The sequence below is a fragment of the Antennarius striatus genome, chromosome 14, assembly GCF_040054535.1.
Source record: "Antennarius striatus isolate MH-2024 chromosome 14, ASM4005453v1, whole genome shotgun sequence".
Taxonomy (NCBI): Eukaryota; Metazoa; Chordata; class Actinopteri; order Lophiiformes; family Antennariidae; genus Antennarius; species Antennarius striatus.
The window spans coordinates 6,499,395-6,519,706 of NC_090789.1; the positions used below are offsets into that span (position 1 = coordinate 6,499,395).

The 20,312-nt window shown below is 41.0% G+C and overlaps 1 protein-coding gene and 1 long non-coding RNA gene across 3 annotated transcripts in view; one reads left to right on the forward strand and one right to left on the reverse strand.

Annotated features, from left to right (window-relative positions):
* The window catches only part of LOC137607606 (uncharacterized), a 32,764-nt gene extending 29,569 nt beyond the window's left edge, over window positions 1-3,195 (reverse strand). For both annotated transcript variants that reach the window (XR_011038001.1, XR_011038000.1), the window contains exons 1-2: window positions 1,971-3,195; window positions 1,142-1,265 (exon numbers count right to left, since the gene is read on the reverse strand). This is a non-coding gene — a long non-coding RNA (uncharacterized lncRNA). The remainder of the gene's footprint in view (window positions 1-1,141; window positions 1,266-1,970) is intronic.
* On the forward strand, window positions 210-17,209 carry col1a2 (collagen, type I, alpha 2). The gene is made up of 50 exons (XM_068333493.1): window positions 210-414; window positions 998-999; window positions 3,169-3,204; window positions 3,666-3,749; window positions 4,247-4,303; window positions 4,647-4,691; window positions 4,829-4,882; window positions 5,039-5,092; window positions 5,221-5,274; window positions 5,379-5,432; window positions 5,915-5,968; window positions 6,191-6,235; window positions 6,373-6,471; window positions 6,650-6,703; window positions 6,916-7,014; window positions 7,347-7,391; window positions 7,742-7,840; window positions 7,996-8,049; window positions 8,142-8,249; window positions 8,336-8,389; window positions 8,534-8,632; window positions 8,961-9,014; window positions 9,149-9,247; window positions 9,330-9,383; window positions 9,495-9,548; window positions 9,631-9,684; window positions 9,891-9,944; window positions 10,045-10,089; window positions 10,584-10,682; window positions 10,815-10,922; window positions 11,046-11,099; window positions 11,212-11,265; window positions 11,994-12,047; window positions 12,133-12,186; window positions 12,334-12,441; window positions 12,536-12,589; window positions 13,065-13,118; window positions 13,323-13,484; window positions 13,606-13,713; window positions 14,051-14,158; window positions 14,349-14,402; window positions 14,501-14,608; window positions 14,743-14,796; window positions 14,921-15,028; window positions 15,207-15,260; window positions 15,399-15,506; window positions 15,670-15,913; window positions 16,030-16,214; window positions 16,309-16,551; window positions 16,769-17,209. Exons 1-50 carry the CDS (start codon window positions 345-347, stop codon window positions 16,913-16,915), a joined length of 4,056 nt encoding a protein of 1,351 aa, XP_068189594.1. The 5' UTR covers window positions 210-344; the 3' UTR covers window positions 16,916-17,209.
* Window positions 17,210-20,312: the final 3,103 nt, after the last annotated feature.

A 20,312-nucleotide genomic window follows, 5' to 3' on the forward strand; every position in this document is an offset into this window, starting at 1 on the left:
AATTAAAACGTTGCACTCGTCATCATCGGGAGAGCCTTGCCAAACGGTTTCTGGTGGAGCGGAGGCTGGGAGATGCAGCACCACATGACTGAGTCTGAGCTGGAGAGGGATGGGAGTCAGATTGGGTTTCTCTTCTCCCATTGGTCGGTGGGCTGACTTTTGACACGCAGACCAGGGACCCTCCTGCCATATAAATAGGCCTGTTAGAACTTTATTATTCTAGCATCACGGCAGCAGGTTTCTGCTAAGTTTGGAGTAACTTGTGTCACCACAACTGTATGCCTGCCTAAAGGTGGTAAAAACAAGGGCTTAGCAGCACAAGGAGTCTGCATGTCTGTATAGACATGCTCAGCTTTGTGGATACACGGATTCTGTTGCTGCTTGCAGTAACTTCATACCTAGCATCATGTCAATGTAAGTTTGATTATCTGCTCTTTTTCTTTGATGGATAATTTTTTTTTCGGGTCCCACTGCTTGAGGATCTTGTGCTTTGGCTTTTGTTTGGGACGTACTTCAAGGTCAACGTGAAGACAGCGCAAAGTTCTGCAACTTAAAACTCTACGGATGGGCTCATTCAGAGGATTCTTCGCTTTTTCCAAGGATACAATTAATGATTTGATTAGTTTCCGACAGGGAGAAGTTTTCTCGCTTTGAGACAGACCTCTAAATTAGTCTTTCTATAGTCTTTTTTAAACGTTTATGCATGTTGGCGTCTTTGAAATAGTTAAAACGTATTTTCTTACTTTAGACAATCAGATGAAAACTTAGTAGGGCGTTGTACATATTGTTCCATCCAGATGTCCAAGTGATGAGACTTTATTATAGGAAAATGCAATGTCTCCCCCTGGTGGTGGAAAGTTCAAATATCTACTTGCAACCTTTTAAAATTTTCTCATTATTTTAGAGAAACAAATCTATTTATCAAAGCTTAAGGAAAAACCTTTTCTCCTTAAAATAATTGTGTTAGACTAAATTTTGTCCATTCTTTCTTCTCCAGCTGTATTCCTGCTTCTATAATACCTTTATTTAAGCTACAAAGTATATAAATTAAACCATAGAAAAATTTATCGAAATTTAATCTTTTTTGCATTTCTTCCACTCGTATACACCCTAATTAGTCAGCTATAGACAACCGCTTTACCTTGAATGTTGAAGTGCGCCTCCTTGTGGCGGAGACAGGAGGTGGGCAAGAGGTTCTGGAGTTCATGGGGCAGTCCCCCGGTGTTCCAGCTGGTCCAGATTCTGAAATAGCATCTGATGGCCACCTGCAGCAGCCATGAATGATGGATAGACTCATAATGCAATCATAACTTTTTTTGAGATTAGTCGGTAAAATTAAATCTATAATGACAATATCAGAAAATCCTTTCTTCAATAATCCAGCAACAAGAAAAACATATTTTCAAGAGCAAAGGCTGCATTCCAGCCCACAAGTCCTGTCCTAAGGGCATAAAATAACCTGCTTGGGCCTGTCAGCGGCCAGCCTTATGTGGAAAGTCACTGAACGGTGAAGTTCATATTTATATGGCCCTTGGCTACTTTTTGACACAAGCTGAGAGCTGTACTTCTCCAGGCAAATCATTAATGACTTATTAATGGAAAAAAATTGGCATGAGAGAAACATTTGGAGACATAGACACCATTACAACACAAATAAGCCCATATTTCTACTTCATTCCAAATATTCTTCAAGCTGCAGTTGCTATGGATGCAATTAGGGCATTAATACAATTTTATAAACTTATGTCTCATGCAAACAGAGCTAAATACAATTTTAAAAATTATAAATGGATGGAAATTGATTGTTTTCAGGTTGTTTTGTTCAAAAAATGCTTCTTATGTTCTAACGGAGTATTCCCTCTTCTCTCCCCACCCACCTCTTCCCCCTCTTCCTCTTCCTCAACTCTTCAACGCCACAGACTTGGTTAGTACACATGCATGAAACCAACAATTCTTAATGATAGCTTTACCTTGACACTTTGCCTTAAGCTCTTCCGAAAGCGATGAAATAGTCTAGACCTGTTGATCTCGACCACTTGAGCAATCTCAATGATGGCAGGAATTTCTACCCCACTACCAAGTTGTTTCTTGCAGTTTTCCTTCCTTCCTGTTCAGGAATAGGTGAGGGTCCGATTGGCTAAAGTTTATGTCAGTGAAAACTTAAACCGCTTTTCTGAGGCACCCATGGGGCCTGGTACAAAGGATCCTTTCTCAGGACAGCTGAGGAAGGTTTGCCCCTAACGGCTGGCTTTGGGTCAGCCTTCTGCTGCTCCTTGGGATTGTAAGTCGTCTCAAAAAGCTGATCTCGGACCAGTTAAAAAAGTCCGAGAGCTTAAGCTCAGATAAAACAGTACCCTCAACTGATTATGTAATATTTCTGCTCATAATTGAGGTTGCCTAAAATGACACTTATCATCTGGCATTAGTAGCAGTGTGCACTTGTGATGTGCTTCAGTTAACATTTTAGAACTCTATTTGTCCCTTGGACTAACATGCTCTTTGCTGCTGGGAGCTTGGTGACACTAGTTTGGGATGCTTTATCAAATTGCTGCTTTTAGAACATCAGTGAGCATGTTGATCATTTGTATCAGCAGCACATTGCTCTGCCACGTTTGCATTTTCATTCTTGAATCTGCACTAGCGTGCTTTATCCACCCAGTATCGCATATGATGTTTCAGCCTTTCTACCACAGTCTGAGTTTATGCTTCAGAAAATGAGGTTGAATCTCTGACTGACTGAGTGATCTGAGAGATCTGACCAGATTGAATACATCAATCTTACATTTATTTATCTTTGTTTTCTATTTAGGGAACAGTCAAGGTGAGCATGATGCTCTTATGTGTCCTTTTGCACCTACAGTGTGACACATTACAAACATAATTCAAAGTGTAGAATAGACAAAGTCAGAGGCAAACTTTATGATGTCTTTGCTAATCGTTGAAATGTCATTTACCAACTTGTCCTCTTACTGTGAGGTCGAGTTTGTTTGTACCACATCTCAGTGGTATCAGTGTACGTTACAGGGGTAGAATCAGACTCTATTTTACATTTCCAAGTGCTTTTGGTTCTGATTAGTTAAGATTAGATGCAAGAGCATGCTATGTTGGAGTTTCAAGATGAGAAGTTGCTCCATATGTTGGTCTGACTGAGTGACGTTTCGTCTGCAGGGTCCCAGAGGAGACAAAGGACCTCGAGGTGACAGGGTAAGCTGAAATCAAACTCTGCTGCCTTTGATCAAATAAACTTCAGATACAAGATATGAAAACTATATTTTTATTATTAAGAATTCAATTTGGTATATTTTGGAAGCAACACCAGTTGATGTCACTTGACCTTCTAACCTCGGAAAGCCACACCCCTTTGTTTACATATCCTACAGTACATTACAATTGTAATGTGAATGGATACCATACATTCTATTTAAAATACTGACCTATGTATTTTTATGGTGTAATACGTATATTTGTACTGTGTTATAAGTATGTATTATAAAGTATGTATACTTTGAAATCATTGTGTTTATAATAGAAATAGTAACTCGAGGATCGAAATAAATTAAAGTGTCAGCAGCTGTTCTTTCGGGAACGGCGGTTTTTGTTTTGGGTGTTTTGTGAGTTGTTGTTGGGTTTTTTGCCTATATATAACCTTTTCTTTCTTTTTTCAGGGTCCTCAAGGCCCAGATGGAAGAGATGGTAAACCCGGACTCCCTGGCCCCGCTGGCCCCCCTGGCCCCCCTGGACTTGGAGGAGTAAGTCTACTTTTAGTCTTTACAATGTTCATAAAAAATGGCCCAAATCTTAATTTATTAATGCAGTGCTAGCTAGGATTCAAGTCCTGATATCAGTGATGGTACTAATGATGTAGAAAAAGTTTGATGTGGAGCCACGTCAACATTCTTTGAACTTACCGAACCAAATTCTTGTTCAACATGAACAACATGAAACAGCAGTAAAGCACAGAATCTGATTGACTTCATAACCCCGTGAACTTTGACCTTCAGTCTTTTACTCATTTGACACCATCACTCATAGATAACAGAAAATAAATGAGTCTTCGTGTTAGATAAATGTTCTGGAGGTATTTTGAAAGCCCCGCAAAAAATCAATAACTAGGGACTTCAACTATAAGGTTACTGCTCCACACCTAACGCATGCGTTTCTATTAATGGAAATCACTGCTGTTTATTGTGATATTTTATTAATATTCTATTGACAACTCATTCATTTTTTGCTTTCTGTCTGACAGAACTTTGCTGCTCAGTACGATGGTGTAAAAGCTCCCGATCCCGGCCCTGGACCCATGGTGAGGGACCACGTCTTCCTGCCACAGACTTCAACACACATGCATACACTGTGAATGCAAAATGAGGGCATTAAACAAACACATATAACATAAATACAACATACAAAAACTAATGTCTTTGTATCCGTCCCTGCACAAATTTGATTCATTGGTATAACAATATACAGTAGTCTATGATAGCATACTGTAGTCTATGAAGCTCCACTCTTAATACAGATACAATCACACTCAAGAGAAGCTGACTGTTGAGATATCAATTATTATACTTTATGAGAAGGCGGCCTTATTTCCTATTACTTATACTTTAACTGAAACGATTCATTGGCTTTTCTTTTTTTTTCAGGGTATGATGGGTGCTAGAGGCCCTCCCGGACCTCCTGGACCCCCTGTGAGTTTCACACACAATGCATCCTACCAATGAAATGATCTAAACCAGTTACTTATACCGGTTTGCTTTAAGTGCAATGGGATGTTGCTGTGTTGTCTACATGAAGACTAAATGCTGTACCTCGTGTCACTCAACAGGGAGCTCAGGGACACACCGGACACCCTGGTGAGCCTGGAGAGCCCGGACAACCTGTAAGATTATCCTCCAATTAATCACAGTTGTTTAAATAGTCATGCCATAATTCCCCTGTTTTGATGTCACCCCCTTGTTAGACTCACCCATATAATGTTATCATCTTAAAAGCAGCTGTAATTTCTGCAATCTGAAATTATCCTGTTCCCCCCAAGGGCCCTGTTGGTCCCCGTGGCCCCCCTGGATCAATTGGCAAATCTGGAGAGGACGTATGTATACATTTTTTGTTTCTATAATCACTTTCAAAAGCTTCCATTCCTGAATTTTTTGTGGTAGATTTTTGAATTTTGATCTTACAGCCAGGGTGGTAAAACATGTTTTTCTTGCTGACTCCCAGGGTAACAACGGCAGACCTGGAAAGCCTGGAGATAGAGGTTCTCCTGGCCCACAGGTAAGGGATGTTCTCCTAAAGGAGAATGAAAAACCAATGCACTGGAATAGACATATAAACAGAATATACACTCTTTGTGATATTTTCCTTGTGTTTAATTGTAGGGCGCTCGTGGATTCCCCGGAACCCCTGGACTTCCAGGAATGAAGGGACACAGAGTGAGTGTCGATTTTTATGACTGCTTGACCAGAACTTTGCATATAAAGTATTCCCTGGAACATAGATAGCTCAAAAGAAGCACCTTAAAAGGCTCCAAGACAGAAACAAAAAGGCAGCAGAAGAGGAGAATGCAAACTGAAACCCAAACCCAACAAGTCAATAATTAAATTGAATACTTTTTGTCTACATTACGAGTGAGAACCTCATCTGTGAAGTTGCTTCGCTATTAGGTTATGAAAAATGTCTCATAAACCAAAGTGAGGTAATAAACTGGTGTAAAAACAAAGCCTCACATCTCAGTGAGGCTTCTTCTCCATAGAGGTTAAACAACCCTGTTTTTTATCTGCATACTCACATGACTGATTTATTTATCTCATTTTCTCCCACACATCTTCTACTCTGTGTTTTTGATTAGCACATCTAATACCAATCGCGGGTGACTAATAGCATCTGACATCACCACTTTCTTCCTTGGTTTCAGGGTTACACTGGTCTGGATGGACGCAAGGGAGAGTCTGGTGCCGCTGGTGCCAAGGTAAGAACAGCATCTTCTTATGACTGCAGCTACAAGCGCTTAATTTCATGAAGGCCTTTAATGCCCATTACTTTCAGGTAGAAGTCATGGGTTTTTGTATTGTAGTTATGCCAAGATGCATGTATTTAATATAATCATCATGATAAAATATAGCTTGTTAACATATGATCTTGATTCACTTCACTCCAGACACTCAGTCATCTTTCCTTTTCTCTCCCTTAGGGTGAGCCCGGTGCCAATGGAGCTTCTGGAAGTCCCGGACTGGCTGTAAGTTTCTAATTCAGCGTCAGTAAAATTCAGACTGGCCTCTTGTTTGTCTTTTTTCACGAGTCCTACCAACATTATTTGATACCCTGTTATGAACTTTTCATCACGTCTGTTCTTTTTATGTGTCCTCCCCTCAGGGATCTCGTGGTATGCCCGGTGAGAGAGGTCGTTCTGGCCCTGCTGGCCCCGCTGGTGCTCGTGGTGCTGATGGCAATGTTGGACCCGCCGGCCCCGCTGTAAGTACTGGTGCTCTTTCGACTCTACTGGATTTAACTCCCCGTTTGTGTAGTCTTCTAAAGAGAGAGAGATTTTAACAATACCAAAATGTAGTTTCTCAAGTACTGAACAGACTATTATTTAACCTGACATTTAAATCCCACATCCTAATATCCCGTGTGCTATTCTTTTACCCAGGGTCCTCTTGGAGCTGCTGGTCCCCCAGGTTTCCCCGGTGGTCCTGGCCCTAAGGTAATTATGATGTCACATCTTGTTTTCATGCTTTTGTGTTTAGGGTCACAAATGATATAGTGAACGCATGTTCTTGAATTGTCAAAGCAATGAATGATCATTTAGATGCACACCAACCCTTTGTTGTTATACACCAGCCACCATCATCCTGCTAATACTAATACATTTGTTTTCCATTTAATTTAACTGAATTACTACTTTGCTTTCGACAGGGAGAGGTTGGACCTGCTGGAGCCACTGGCCCAAGTGGACCTCAGGGATCAAGAGGAGAGCCTGGTACCAATGGTGCTGTTGGCCCAGTTGGTCCCGCTGTAAGTATATGTTTCTGTCAGACTCCCAGGTCACTTGTTTGATGCTTTTGGTCAGTCCTGGGAAAATTATGAGCAAAAAAAGGCATTTAAGTTATTTAAGTTAGTTGATATAATAACTTTGCTGAATGAATCAATTCCAAAGAATTGTTTCCCGAATCATGATGGTAATGAAACAATTTGCATGTTTGAATGTAGTGTCGATGCTTTTCATTCATCTGTCACTTCTTAATAAATCTTTGAAAAGCAGGATTATTGTCATTTCATCTCATTATTGGACCTTTTATTCCATAATATTTAATTACATTAATATTTTTATTCTTCTTTCCTTACAGGGTAACCCTGGTGCAAACGGCCTGAATGGTGCCAAGGGACCTGCTGTAAGTAATAAAGCTATACTATGAGAGCATGTGTAGGTCAGAGGTCACTGTGAATTAAGCCTATGTTGTGCCACACAAACAGAAGTTCAATAAATTATGTATTGTCAGTGGCAGAACATGTCACTGATAGAGGAAGACATATGACATTACAAGTTATCAGTATAAAATCATTTTTGCTCTATGCAATTTATACACATTAAAGTTGTATTGATAAATATAAATCAAGTATACATAGAGAGGACATCATCTAATGTAAGACAGATCAATTGTCTGAATGATAGATTATAGGAAATATAATATCATCTGCAGTGAGCAAACATTTTAGTGATGTTTACCTGTCTGTTATTTAGGGCACACCTGGTGTGGCTGGTGCTCCTGGCTTCCCCGGACCAAGAGGAGGACCTGGACCCCAAGGTGCTCAGGGTGCCGCTGGAGCAAGAGGTCTTTCTGTAAGTACACAACCACCCAAGTATCTGCAAGAAACCTCACACATAACCACTTAAAATCATATAAATGCATAGAGATACAAAGAATCTCACAATAGTTGTACATTTTATGACTCACCTTTTCATTTATTGCTTCTGTTCATCTCTACCTCTATTAGGGAGATCCAGGTGTACAGGGTGTTAAGGGTGATGGTGGGCCCAAGGGAGAGCCTGTAAGTTTACATTCTGATCCTGCTTTGTTGTTTAAAGATCTACAAAACCCCTCATGACGGTTGTCCTTCAACTTGTCTGTTGTGTTCCTCAGGGTAACGCTGGACCTCAAGGACCACCTGGACCTCAGGGTGAGGAGGGCAAGAGAGGACCCGCTGGTGAGCTCGGTAATACTGGACCCGCTGGCAACCGTGGAGCTAGAGTGAGTACCAGACCAGTGACTCAGGTTGTGGTTTACCCCAAAAAGACCCTTGAGGATCACCGGCTAATCCTTTGTGTCTCCTTTAGGGTAGTCCCGGCAGCCGTGGTGTGCCTGGTTCTGAGGGAAGAGCTGGCCCAGTTGTAAGTATTTAAAAAACATATCTCAGCATTAGATTTAATATGTTTGATTAAATTGATGAGAAACTAAACGCAAAGCACTAAACGTCGAGTTGTGAGGTAAAGCTCTCCTCACATTTGTTTCATCTCATTGTCTCCTCCTCGTAGGGTATGCCTGGTGCCCGTGGTGCCACTGGTGCATCTGGACCTCGTGGCCCCCCTGGAGATGCTGGCCGTGGTGGTGAGCCTGGCCCAGCTGGTCTCAGGGTGAGTACTGTTTCAATCAGAGGAACCATCTTTGTGAGACTCTTTAAATTAATAACATGTCTACGATAAATTCGATTAACTGAGATTGAACAGGTTCCAGGATTAGTGCAGTAAACTGCATTAAACTGCATTTCGTTACATTGTACTTGTACATGTGTAATGAAAATAAAGTTGAATCTAATCTAATCTAATCTAAACGGTTTGGTCCAAAGCTGTTGAATTTTGAATAGTTAAAACCCAAGATAGTAATGAAAGGTTGGTGTCTGAAGTGTTCAGTTGTAACAGTGAAAATAACGAGTGACAATTATCCAATATTCATTTTCTTTAGGGTCTCCCAGGAAGCCCTGGAAGCTCTGGACCACCAGGAAAGGAGGGACCTGTTGTGAGTAAATGTTGATATAGGAATTCTACTTCCGTAAACAGACATTCCCACTGCAAGCAGTCTACATCTTTTACCAGTAGATTTCCTCATAGGAATGCCATCAATGATGCCCTACTTCCTGTTTTCTCCTCTAGGGTGCTGGTGGACAAGATGGCCGCGGTGGACCTCCCGGCCCAACTGGACCTAGAGGCCAGCCCGGAAACATTGGCTTCCCTGGACCCAAGGGACCTAGTGTAAGTGCAAATTATGCCAAGATAAAAAGTGAGCATTTGGAAGTATATCCTCAAATTTATGTAAACCTTTGACCTCCCTCAGGGTGAGCCTGGCAAGCCTGGAGAGAAGGGAGCCGCTGGCCCCACTGGACTGAGAGTAAGTAAAATAATACCCAGAAAATATTTAGTGCAGTTTAGGGTACTGATAAAAGATTTAAACATGAAACTAAGTATAATATATAACAAGTGATTATTTCTTTGTGTGTAGGGAGCCCCTGGACCTGACGGAAACAATGGAGCCACTGGTGCCGCTGGACCTACTGTAAGTGTCCTTAAAGGCAGACACAATTTTATTAAAATTATCACTGTAAAAGTTTTAAACCATAACCTCTTTTTTCTTGCAGGGTGGTCCTGGTGAGAAGGGAGAGCAGGGACCTTCAGGAGCTCCTGGCTTCCAGGTTTGGCTCCATCATCTGACTCTGTACAAATTTACTCAGGAAGACTTTATTTTCCTCGGTTGCCTTTGACATTTGCTTTATTTGTAATATTATTAATATAACATGATAATTTACCCATATCTTAGGTGTACTTTTTAGACAATAGCATCTATATTAATGGGTCAGTATAGCCCATTGGCCCTGATGATTCATTTTGATATTTTCAGGGTCTGCCTGGTCCCGCTGGAGCTGCTGGAGAGGCTGGCAAACCCGGAGACAGAGTATGTTGCACACTTTGTGTTTATGCTTTGTTGTGCAGTCAAAGCACAGAGATTGTAGAGTGAACTGTGCATATCTAACTCACCTGTTGTGTCTCCATAGGGTATCCCAGGAGATCAGGGACTTTCCGGACCTGCTGGTGTCAAGGTAAGGTCACGATTTCAAAGAAGTCTTACATATTTTGCCTCTAATGAACCAGTCCCATTCAGGATTCTTTAAACCTTTTGCTCTCTAGATAACTTTCAAATCTAAGTGTCGGTATGTCATTAATGGAAAATAATGTGCAATGGACAGCAGAAGTCAGCATTAGCAATATATCGCAGTACACAGGTTCCCTGAAAGTTTCTGATCTGCTGGTACAGTTATTTGGATTTATAATAATCCATCACAAAATGAAGTTAATAGACTTCTCCAGTCTATATTATGTATTTATAATCTGTAGACTATGACACTCATTAATTTTGCAGTTTAAATTCAAGGACATTTTTTGATCCATGACAGGAACCAGAATTTCAGGGTCAACTGCATTTTTTTTTTTCAAAATTAGGTGTGAGAACTAGGTAGGAATACATATTTCAGGTTTTATATTTTATGTCTTCCACATAACCTAAGACCCTTATTCCCTCTGTGTGTTCCTCCAGGGTGAGCGTGGTAACCCTGGTGCAGCTGGACTTACTGGACTCCAGGGATCAATGGGAGCCCGTGGACCTGCTGGACTCCCTGGCGCCGATGGTGGCAAGGTAAGATGATGTCATAGTGAAAAGTATTACCTCATAGAATTTGAATGTATCACCTCCAAGTTAATGCATCACATATTTTGTTGCATATGTTTTATGCAAAACTTAACCATGGTTTGCTACGTCTGATTCCAGGGAGAGCCTGGTAATGCTGGACCTGCTGGTGGTCCTGGACACCAAGGACCTGGTGGCATGCCCGGTGAGCGTGGACTTGCTGGTGCTGCTGGAGTCAAGGGAGAGAAAGTAAATTCCAGAATCTACCTCTTGCAATACAAAACAGGACACCAAAATATTCAGATTTGTTCATGAGAATGTATTTTATCTTTTATACGCCTTCTCTTCCACCTCTTCTTCCATGTCGTATAGGGAGAGGCTGGACACAAAGGACCTGATGGTAATTCTGGCAGAGATGGTGCCCGTGTAAGTTTAACTCACGAAATTGTTGAAAAATTGACATTTAACATATAAATTTTAGTCATTCACTCCACCAGTTTGAGTGTAGCCTCAAGTGTCCTCTCCTCTCTTTTCCCAGGGTCTGCATGGACCTGCTGGACCTCCTGGACCCACTGGAGCCAATGGCGATAAGGTCAATAAATAAATAATAAATTCATTTTATTTATAGCAAAACAACTAACTAAACAGAAAATATTGGAATACAAATGTTTACATGATAGATTTATTAATGTTGAAGACTTTTGTCACGACTAAAAATAGCTGCCTTCAGCATTATTCAACATGGCAGATAGACTGTTGTGCCAGTGGCCTAGAGTAGAAAACCATGCTGAGATCCAGCACTGTCAAAAAGCCTCTCTTTGCTGATCAATGGAACTCCGCATCTTTAGACACTTCTCTGTAAGAAAAAATTCCAGTTAACCCCATTGTTGCCTTGTATTTGAAATTAGAACCTCAACACTGCCCTCTGATGGTTCTTTCCTAATATTACAATAATGACTTCTCTAAATTAATACTGAATGTTATCAGTAATTATGGAGGAATTATAACAAAACGAATTGATATATTTTCAAATATTTTACTAATCTTTTAGTTTCATCAGTTTTTGACCTCTGTAGATATCAGAGTAGGAAATACAAAAAAAACATTGGCAACATAAGCCACATAACCATAATCAGCAAGAACAACAGTCAAATGTATTTTCCGTTGCATTCATATCAGCTGATCTTTTGAAAATTTATTAGCATCTGACCAATTCAACAAGATGCCAGCGGTTCTACAAATACTATTCATACACCTACAAGTGTCATAGAGGGGATAGAGCAATGGTATGATAACCAATCTCTCTGTTTTCTCCTACAGGGTGAGGGTGGTTCTTTCGGACCTGCTGGACCTGCTGGACCCCGTGGAGCCCCTGTAAGTATCAGTGGCATGTAGCTTTAATCTATCAACTATCTATCAATCTGTAATGTCTTTCTGACTCACTGCTGTCTGTCTACAGGGTGAGCGTGGAGAGGTTGGACCTGCTGGTGCTGCAGGATTCGCTGGACCCCCTGTAAGTCAACAGCCAATCACCTTCCAAAACAATATACAGTATACAAATCCTATTAAGCAGCAGTATGCCATAATCAAATAAATCAAAACACAGATTTATATACACACACAGGTACTTACTCATTCCCATCATTCCTCCTCCTAACAGGGTGCTGACGGTCAGACTGGAGTTAGAGGAGAACGTGGACCTGCTGGTGGAAAGGGAGACGCTGGCCCTGCCGGCCCTGCTGGACCCGCTGGACAGTCTGGACCTCCTGTTAGTACCTCTTATATGAGACAGATGCTTAGTGCTCAGCTAAAGTCTGATTAGGATATTGATTGGTTTTTGATTGTTTGTTTTGTTTATCTAGGGCCCTGCTGGTGCTGCTGGACCTACTGGCGCTCGTGGAGACACCGGTTCTTCTGTGAGTATGACATCAGAAAACGGTTTTTCCTTACTGTAAAACCAAATCAACTTAACAATTTAGATTTAATTGAGTAGCAGAAGCTAGTAAAGACCAAAAATAAAATGAGCCAGTTAAATCAGGGATATATTTTTAATCCTATTACAGCAATTTCTCACAAAAGGTACCATGACAACACTTTTTTCTGTACATTGAGTTCTGTTTCTTTGCTATTACTCAACATAAACAAGGCTGCAGGTTGTAGCTGTATTCCCCCAGAAAATCCATAAATTATGAATATGAAAATTTTTGAAATGAGAAAGGAATAGCAAAAATAGAAAAAGAAACAGATTAGAAGGACAAGTCGATTTGAGTTTTACCGGTATCTATTCAGTTCCATTCAGTTTTTCTCATCTGTGCTCTGTGCCCAGGAAACAGTCTTATCTTATCACCACATATTCTTGATGACTGTGTTTGTGTGTGTTTCTCATGCCAGGGTCTGACTGGTTTCCCTGGTGTTGCTGGCAGAGTTGGCCCTGCTGGTCCTGCTGTGAGTATTGATTTGGCACTTATGGTCATGAACACATATATATGCAAAGGATCATTAAGTAACATAAATACAGGTTCATATATGAGTGTCAGATACACACACACACACACACACACACACACACACACACACACACACACACACAAACACACACACTCTCAGCTCACTCTCCACTTACATTCACACTTACATTCATCGTTTTAGGGTATTGTCGGACCCCCTGGTGCCGCTGGTCCCGCTGGCAAGGATGGCCCTCGTGGAGCTCGTGGTGATGCTGGTCCCGCTGGTCCTGGTGGTGAGCAGGGTATGGTTGGACCTCCTGGTCCATCTGGAGAGAAGGGATCCTCTGGAGAGGCTGGTCCTGCTGTAAGCTCTTTTTATTTTTAATCATTATTAAACTTTTGAGACAGCAGCCTAGAAATAATTATAAAAATGATTACACGTATTGTGGTCATGCCTTGATATGTGGTGTGTGATTTTTTTTTAGGGTCCTCCTGGTGCTCCTGGAACCACTGGTCCTCTTGGACTTCAGGGATTCGTTGGTCTGCCTGGTACTAGAGGAGATCGTGGTCCAGCTGGTCTGTCTGGCTCTGGTGTAAGTTGAAACGAACACTGATCGTACTGACAAAGGAGTCACCTGCGGCATCACTCAGGAACTTGTTTTTTGTATCGGACAAATCTTCATCTTCAACACCAATGCCAAACGTCCCAAATGTATATTGCAATAACGTGAGGGTTTATGCATACACAACATTAAAGATGCATGTGTTTAATCTGTTTGAATAGTTTTCAGTTTGCATATCTTGCATTCTGGATAGATAAAACTCATTACTAGTAAAATATCACAGAACTTCAAATCGGACTTTTATTGCATACAGTCTGAAGCCACTGTATATATGTGACCTGTTGATTGTCTCTGTGTCCTATTGCAGGGAGAAGCTGGCAGAGTTGGACCCGCTGGTGCCCCTGGAGCCCGTGGCCCCGCTGGAAACATTGGTCTGCCTGGTATGACTGGACCCCAGGGAGAGGCCGGACGCGAAGTAAGCATTAAAAAGGCTGTAAAAATAGTAGTTTGACTTGATGATGGTATAATAACAATTTCTTAGTTCACTCAGTCGAGTAGATGCACAAAGCAGCTAATTTGAGTATTTCAGATGGATAAACCGATTGGCAGCTATCAAGATATAACAGAAACCAGTGTCACTTTTACTAATATCATGCTATCCATAGGGTAACCCTGGTAACGATGGACCCCCTGGCCGTCCTGGTACCCCTGGATTCAAGGTAACACCTTTTCACACATATTATGTATATTGATGCACAGAATTCACACACTGACATTATGGTCTAACATGCATCTGCAATGACTCCCTATTCTTTAGGGAGACCGTGGTGAGCCTGGACCAGCTGGAGCCATGGGAGTTGCTGGTGCCCCCGGACACGTTGGACCCGCTGGAGCTGCAGGAAGACCTGGAAACCGTGGAGAGTCTGTAAGTTGTAACATTTACTTTGTAATTGAGCAGTAAATATTAGACAACTTATTGCCATCACTGAACTGCTGCTTCTGAGAAGTAAAATGCTCGATGCTTCACTGATCTTTTCATTCTTGTCTTGTCATGTATAGGGCCCAGGAGGTCCCGCTGGTGCTGCTGGAGCTTCCGGAGCTAGAGGTGCCGCTGTAAGTGAGAAAGACAAACGTAACCATAGAAATCACGCAGTGAATAGTGTTCATTGTGCTTCATTATGCAGTGTCCATTTGCTTATGACTGTTTGTGCTACGCATATGTGTCTGTGTGATATAGGGACCTGCTGGAGTCCGTGGTGAGAAAGGAGGTCCTGGAGACAAGGGAGAGAGAGGCATGAAGGGTCTGCGTGGACATGCTGGTCTCCAGGGAATGCCTGGACCATCTGTGAGTGATGGCACACTATCATAATGTGCAAAAAAAAATCTGTGAACATACAGCTATATGATCTAATGGTTAGCTGATACACCATGGGTTTGTACAGATGGAGTTTTAACAGCACTGCATGCAGAAATAGATTAACTGCATCATTGTCATTCAGTGACACACTTTTGTTTCCCTTCAGGGACCTTCAGGTGACACTGGAGCTGCTGGACCTTCTGGACCTTCAGGACCCAGAGTGAGTAGAACCCCAAAGACAGACTTCTGTATTTAATTCTTCTGGTGAATCATAAATGGCAGTAGTGCAATCTATAGTCGTGATTGATGCAGGAATGTTATAATGGACATATTTGTGATATTGTCATATCCTCTTTAGGGACCTGCTGGACCCCATGGACCACCTGGTAAAGACGGTAGAGCCGGTGCCCATGGAACTATTGGTTCTCCTGGTGCTCGTGGACCCCCCGGATACGTTGGACCCGCTGTAAGCAAATCAATTTTGCTATCTTTAACTCAAATACAGAAATTCACATACAGAAATTTTATAAACCAGACAATTGAACCCTCTTGTGCTTCAAAGGATCCTCTTTGGAGGATCAAACTGCTACTGCAGTCTACATATCAGACTACTCTCTTGTGTACATCAGGGTCCTCCTGGAGCTCCTGGTCTGCCTGGACCTGCTGGCCCCGCTGGTGGTGGATATGATCTTTCTGGTTATGATGAGTACAGAGCAGATCAGCCTGCTATGAGAGCAAAGGACTATGAAGTTGATGCCACCATCAAGTCCCTCAACACTCAGATCGAGAACCTGCTCACCCCAGAGGGATCCAGGAAGAACCCTGCCCGCACCTGCCGTGACATCCAGCTCGGCCATCCCGACTGGACCAGCGGTAAACTACATTAAATCCAATAGACTCATGGGGCAATTATACAAATTTGAATTTAGAATACAGGAGCTCATATTTTGTAAGAGTGTAATATTCTGACTCCATTTCCTGTCTTGTAGGATTCTACTGGATTGACCCCAACCAGGGCTGCACAACCGATGCCATCAAGGTCTTCTGTGACTTCACCACCCGTGAGACATGTATCCATGCCCACCCTGCAAGCATTGCCCAGAAGAACTGGTACAGAAGCACCGAGAACAAGAAGCACGTCTGGTTCGGAGAGACCATCAATGGCGGTACTGAGGTGAGTGTCTGCAAAGAACAAACGTATTTTATTTTAAGTATATTTATTTCTGTTTTGGAAATATTGACTGTCTTTTTTTTTTCTCTTCATCCAGTTTGCCTACAATGACGAGACAGTCAGCTCCCAGAGCATGGCCACCCAGCTTGCCTTCATGCGCCTGCTGTCCAACCAGGCCAGCCAGAACATCACCTACCACTGCAAGAACAGCGTTGCTTACATGGATGGTGAGAGCGGCAACCTGAAGAAGGCTGTGGTGCTCCAGGGCTCCAACGATGTGGAGCTGAGGGCTGAGGGCAACAGCCGCTTCACCTTCTCTGTGGTGGAGGATGGCTGCACTGTAAGTAGCCTCTTTGATTGTTTTCTATGATTGTTAATGTTACTTACACCACTTCAGTTTTTTTCTACCTCATGAGAATCACATGATTCTGTTTTTAAAATCCAAATTGAAGCCAATTCGGCTGTCACGAACCAATGCTATTTTTACAGCTGTAGATTGTCCGTTATTGCACCACTATTCTAAAACGACTTCTTCATTTTTTTCTGTACACCCGCAGAAACACACTGGTGAGTGGAGCAAGACAGTGATTGAGTACAGAACAAATAAACCATCTCGCCTGCCCATCCTCGACATTGCACCTTTGGACATTGGTGGAGCTGATCAGGAGTTTGGTTTGGACATTGGCCCAGTCTGTTTCAAATAAATAGACTCATGATAAATTAACACCAAAAAGAGAGAAAGAACGAAAAAAACAAAATCTCTGCCCTTTCTATGTTGTTTTTTTTTTTTTAAATACTGATTGCTGATTTCTCTCTGCGCATCCACTTGCTTAAGATGGGCAACTATCTGAGAGGACTGAAAGGACTTGAGCGGAGAGTTTGTGCAATGCAAATTAATACAGCAACCCAAAGGGACGCGGGAAAACACCTTGTTGTGGGACAATATGCCATCCTTTTGTAAAAAATAAAAGAAGTGTAATAAAAAATCTGAAAGTATGCATCACTTTGTGGTCTTTGTATATCTTCCAAAGAGGAGGTTTAAAACCACAATTTCCATGAAAAAAAGGTTTAAACTACCTCATGCCTGTACCTAAAGAAAATACTATTAACAAAACCTGGGTCCACAACAGAGATGTTAAGACTTCTAATGCTTCAAGCTTTGTCTCGTATCGGAAGGTGCTCAGTAACTTGAAGCAGAAATCTATGGTGCTAATATGCAGCTGTTGAAGAAACCACTTTTCCACTGTATTACTTTGTATTGACCTTAAAGAAGTCTTGCATTCATCCGCTGATGCTTCCCCACTTTAAGCATGTGGAATGTCCCTAAACCTGATGTCTGGTTTTTTGTTTAGTTTTGTTTCATTTCATTTTCTTTTTTTTCTTTTTTTTTTGTTTTGTCTAGTTTTTATTTTTTCGGTTTTATTTGTTTTTATTTTTTTTGTTCAGGCCTTTTTTCTCTTCAAAACCCGCACAGAGTGTTCATACTGACAGCACATATTTCATCCAATTTTAAATGGTTCATAGGCGGCATCTCTCTCTCTCTCAAAAAAATGACACCACAAAGTCTATTGTACCTATTTTGTATATGTGAGATGTTTAAATAAATTGTGAAAAGTTCTGAAATAAAGCATGTCCAATGTTCCAAAACACACAACTCAGTGACTTAAGTGCTTTCATGTTTTGATGACACCACTGAAGGTGTGTCACTGTATTTTGGTTCAACTTGGCTGATGATTTTCCATATCATCACTGATTTAAACATCTTCCTATCGTGGGAGCACAGCCATGTCCTCATTTACCATCCCCTTTTTTTCCTTGCTTTTCAATGGAACATCCCATTTTAATGTACAGTTTCTGTTGACACTGTCCATGCCAATGTGTGATTACTAACGTGCATTGTTTCGTGTAAATATGCATCCTCTGATTTTGCTTTTCCTTGCATAATACAGCTTTTGCATCCAAATAAATTTCTGTGATTTGGATCAAGGCTTGAATTGCAGTGATGAATGCACAGTATTTTGAGATAAAATTCAATATGGAAACATGGCATTCCTGTGGAAATGTGAGTTTAGTGTGTTGTGAGAACTGGGATATGCAGTTTCTAAAAATTGGGATTTAATAACGCCTCTACATATAGCTGCTCTGTTCAGGTGATTACTTGTGTCACTTTCTATAATCATTAGAGAGTAGTATGCCAATTAAAAAAAACATATATATTCATAATGTAGCTGAAGGCTGTCAAAGGGCAAAATATCTTGACCTCTGGGCAGCAAAGATTTAGTTGCTTTGGACACATATCTATGTATCCAAATTCACAGTTTAAATTCATTAGTTTAAAGTATCTGGTGCATAAAAGTAATTACAGCACATCAAGATCACAGATTGAGATTTAAATGCACCAGACATCAAATTATACTCACTTTTCATTACAATGGGCATTTTGCTGCCAGCTGCTGGTGACGTATTAAATCATTGTGAGGTCAATATGATGTTCTTTTCTTGTCTGACAGACTTCCTTTGGGCTTGTCTCGTTAGGGGTCGCCACAGCGTGTCATCCTGTTTCCGTTTCAGATCAACGCTCATATTGGTTGGCCTGGGATCTGCCCCTGTGGGGCTGTAGATGTGGGGATTGAACCTAGGGCAGCATACATGTAACACATGCTCTCTACCACTGAGCTACATCACCGACAGCCCGAACAGTTGTCTGACAGTTAGAATTAAATCAATTGACTGTCTAATGATGTGTAATTTTAGTCAATAACACCAAATAGTGTGGCTGAAAGAAATGTGTTACAGGAGTCGTTTAGTAAGAATGTGCGGTTGGGAATCTTTTGTCTCGTTTGTTAATCTTTGTCAAAGACCAAAAACCAACCAGTAGCCATCTGCTAGAGGACAGTCTGGCCCCACATTCTCCATACTGTTATAAACAGACTTAAAACACAGTGCCTGTTTCCCTACGGGGATAAATAAGGTATAAAGTATTTAAAACACAGCAACAAAGATTAATGCATTAACCACTTAAGTTGTTATACAGATTTAACCAAATAAATAATTTAGATCAAACTGCAGCAATTAATTTTTTTTCAATAACTGTGTTTTATTCAAAATACATTCACATAAGCACACTTTATATTCTTCAGGCAAACTTTTAATGCTTTATTATAAATTGTCGTGTTATTTATTTATTTATTTTAATTTTATATACTGTTATAATACCCGAAGGGAAATTAAGAATGCACCAGTGAAGGAGAAGTCAACTGGCCCCAGAGCATCCAACCAAGCCCCAGAATATTACAGTATTCTGGAATAGCATAATGAGGTGGACATGATTCCTTTTTTTTTTTTAGTAAAAATAAATAAAATGAAAAAAGAGCATTTTAAAAAGTAGCTTGTGACATACAGTAGCTTGCTTTCAAATACAATAGATAGATAGATATATACTTTAATGATCCCAAGGGAAATTCAGGATATTCATAATAGCAAATAATTGTATCAATAATATGAGTCTTCATATCAAGAGCCATCGATGGGTATCTGACTTCATTGATCTCATCATTTACAAGTCTCTGAACATTCTATTTCAAAACATGGTCATGATTTATGATTTACATGGGTCAATAGAATTGAAAAGTTTCTAAAATTGCTACAAAGGTGAATGTCTTATGTTTGAATAGTACCCAGCAGAGAGCTTGCGTTTCTCTCTATTTTTCAGTTGAAGTCCGCTTTCTAATTCTGCTGGCATGGGAATACTGAGATTTCAAACTCTGTTTCTCTCTGACAGGCCTCTGACTGTTCAGGATACGACTCCTACAAGTTTAGATGCTTTGTGCTGTGCTGACACCTCAGATTATATTCTTTAGCATAAGGGACAGTCTTGGTACCAATGAAGCACACAGGTACAACATTTCTGAAAGTTTTCACCATGAATATATACTCTTCAAAGTCCATGATTTATTAAAGCTGCACATTTCTGCCTCAGCCCCACATTTATGAAGACTAAAATATCACTCCCGCCCCCTGGTGGCTTGATGCAGTACAGAAAACATGAGTCTGGTTAGGGGTCTTCTCCTTTCAGCTTTTACCCTCAGGGGTCGCCACAGT

What these genes read in the sequence shown, in the direction of transcription:
- col1a2 (XM_068333493.1), top strand. Translation starts at nt 345, where the DNA reads ATGCTCAGCTTTGTGGATACACGGATTCTGTTGCTGCTTGCAGTAACT. An exon ending in ATCCCGGCCCTGGACCCATG is followed by an intron (nt 4,304 to 4,646) that starts GTGAGGGACCAC and finishes TTTTTTTTTCAG; the next exon opens with GGTATGATGGGTGCTAGAGG. An exon ending in TTGGCCCTGCTGGTCCTGCT is followed by an intron (nt 13,119 to 13,322) that starts GTGAGTATTGAT and finishes TCATCGTTTTAG; the next exon opens with GGTATTGTCGGACCCCCTGG.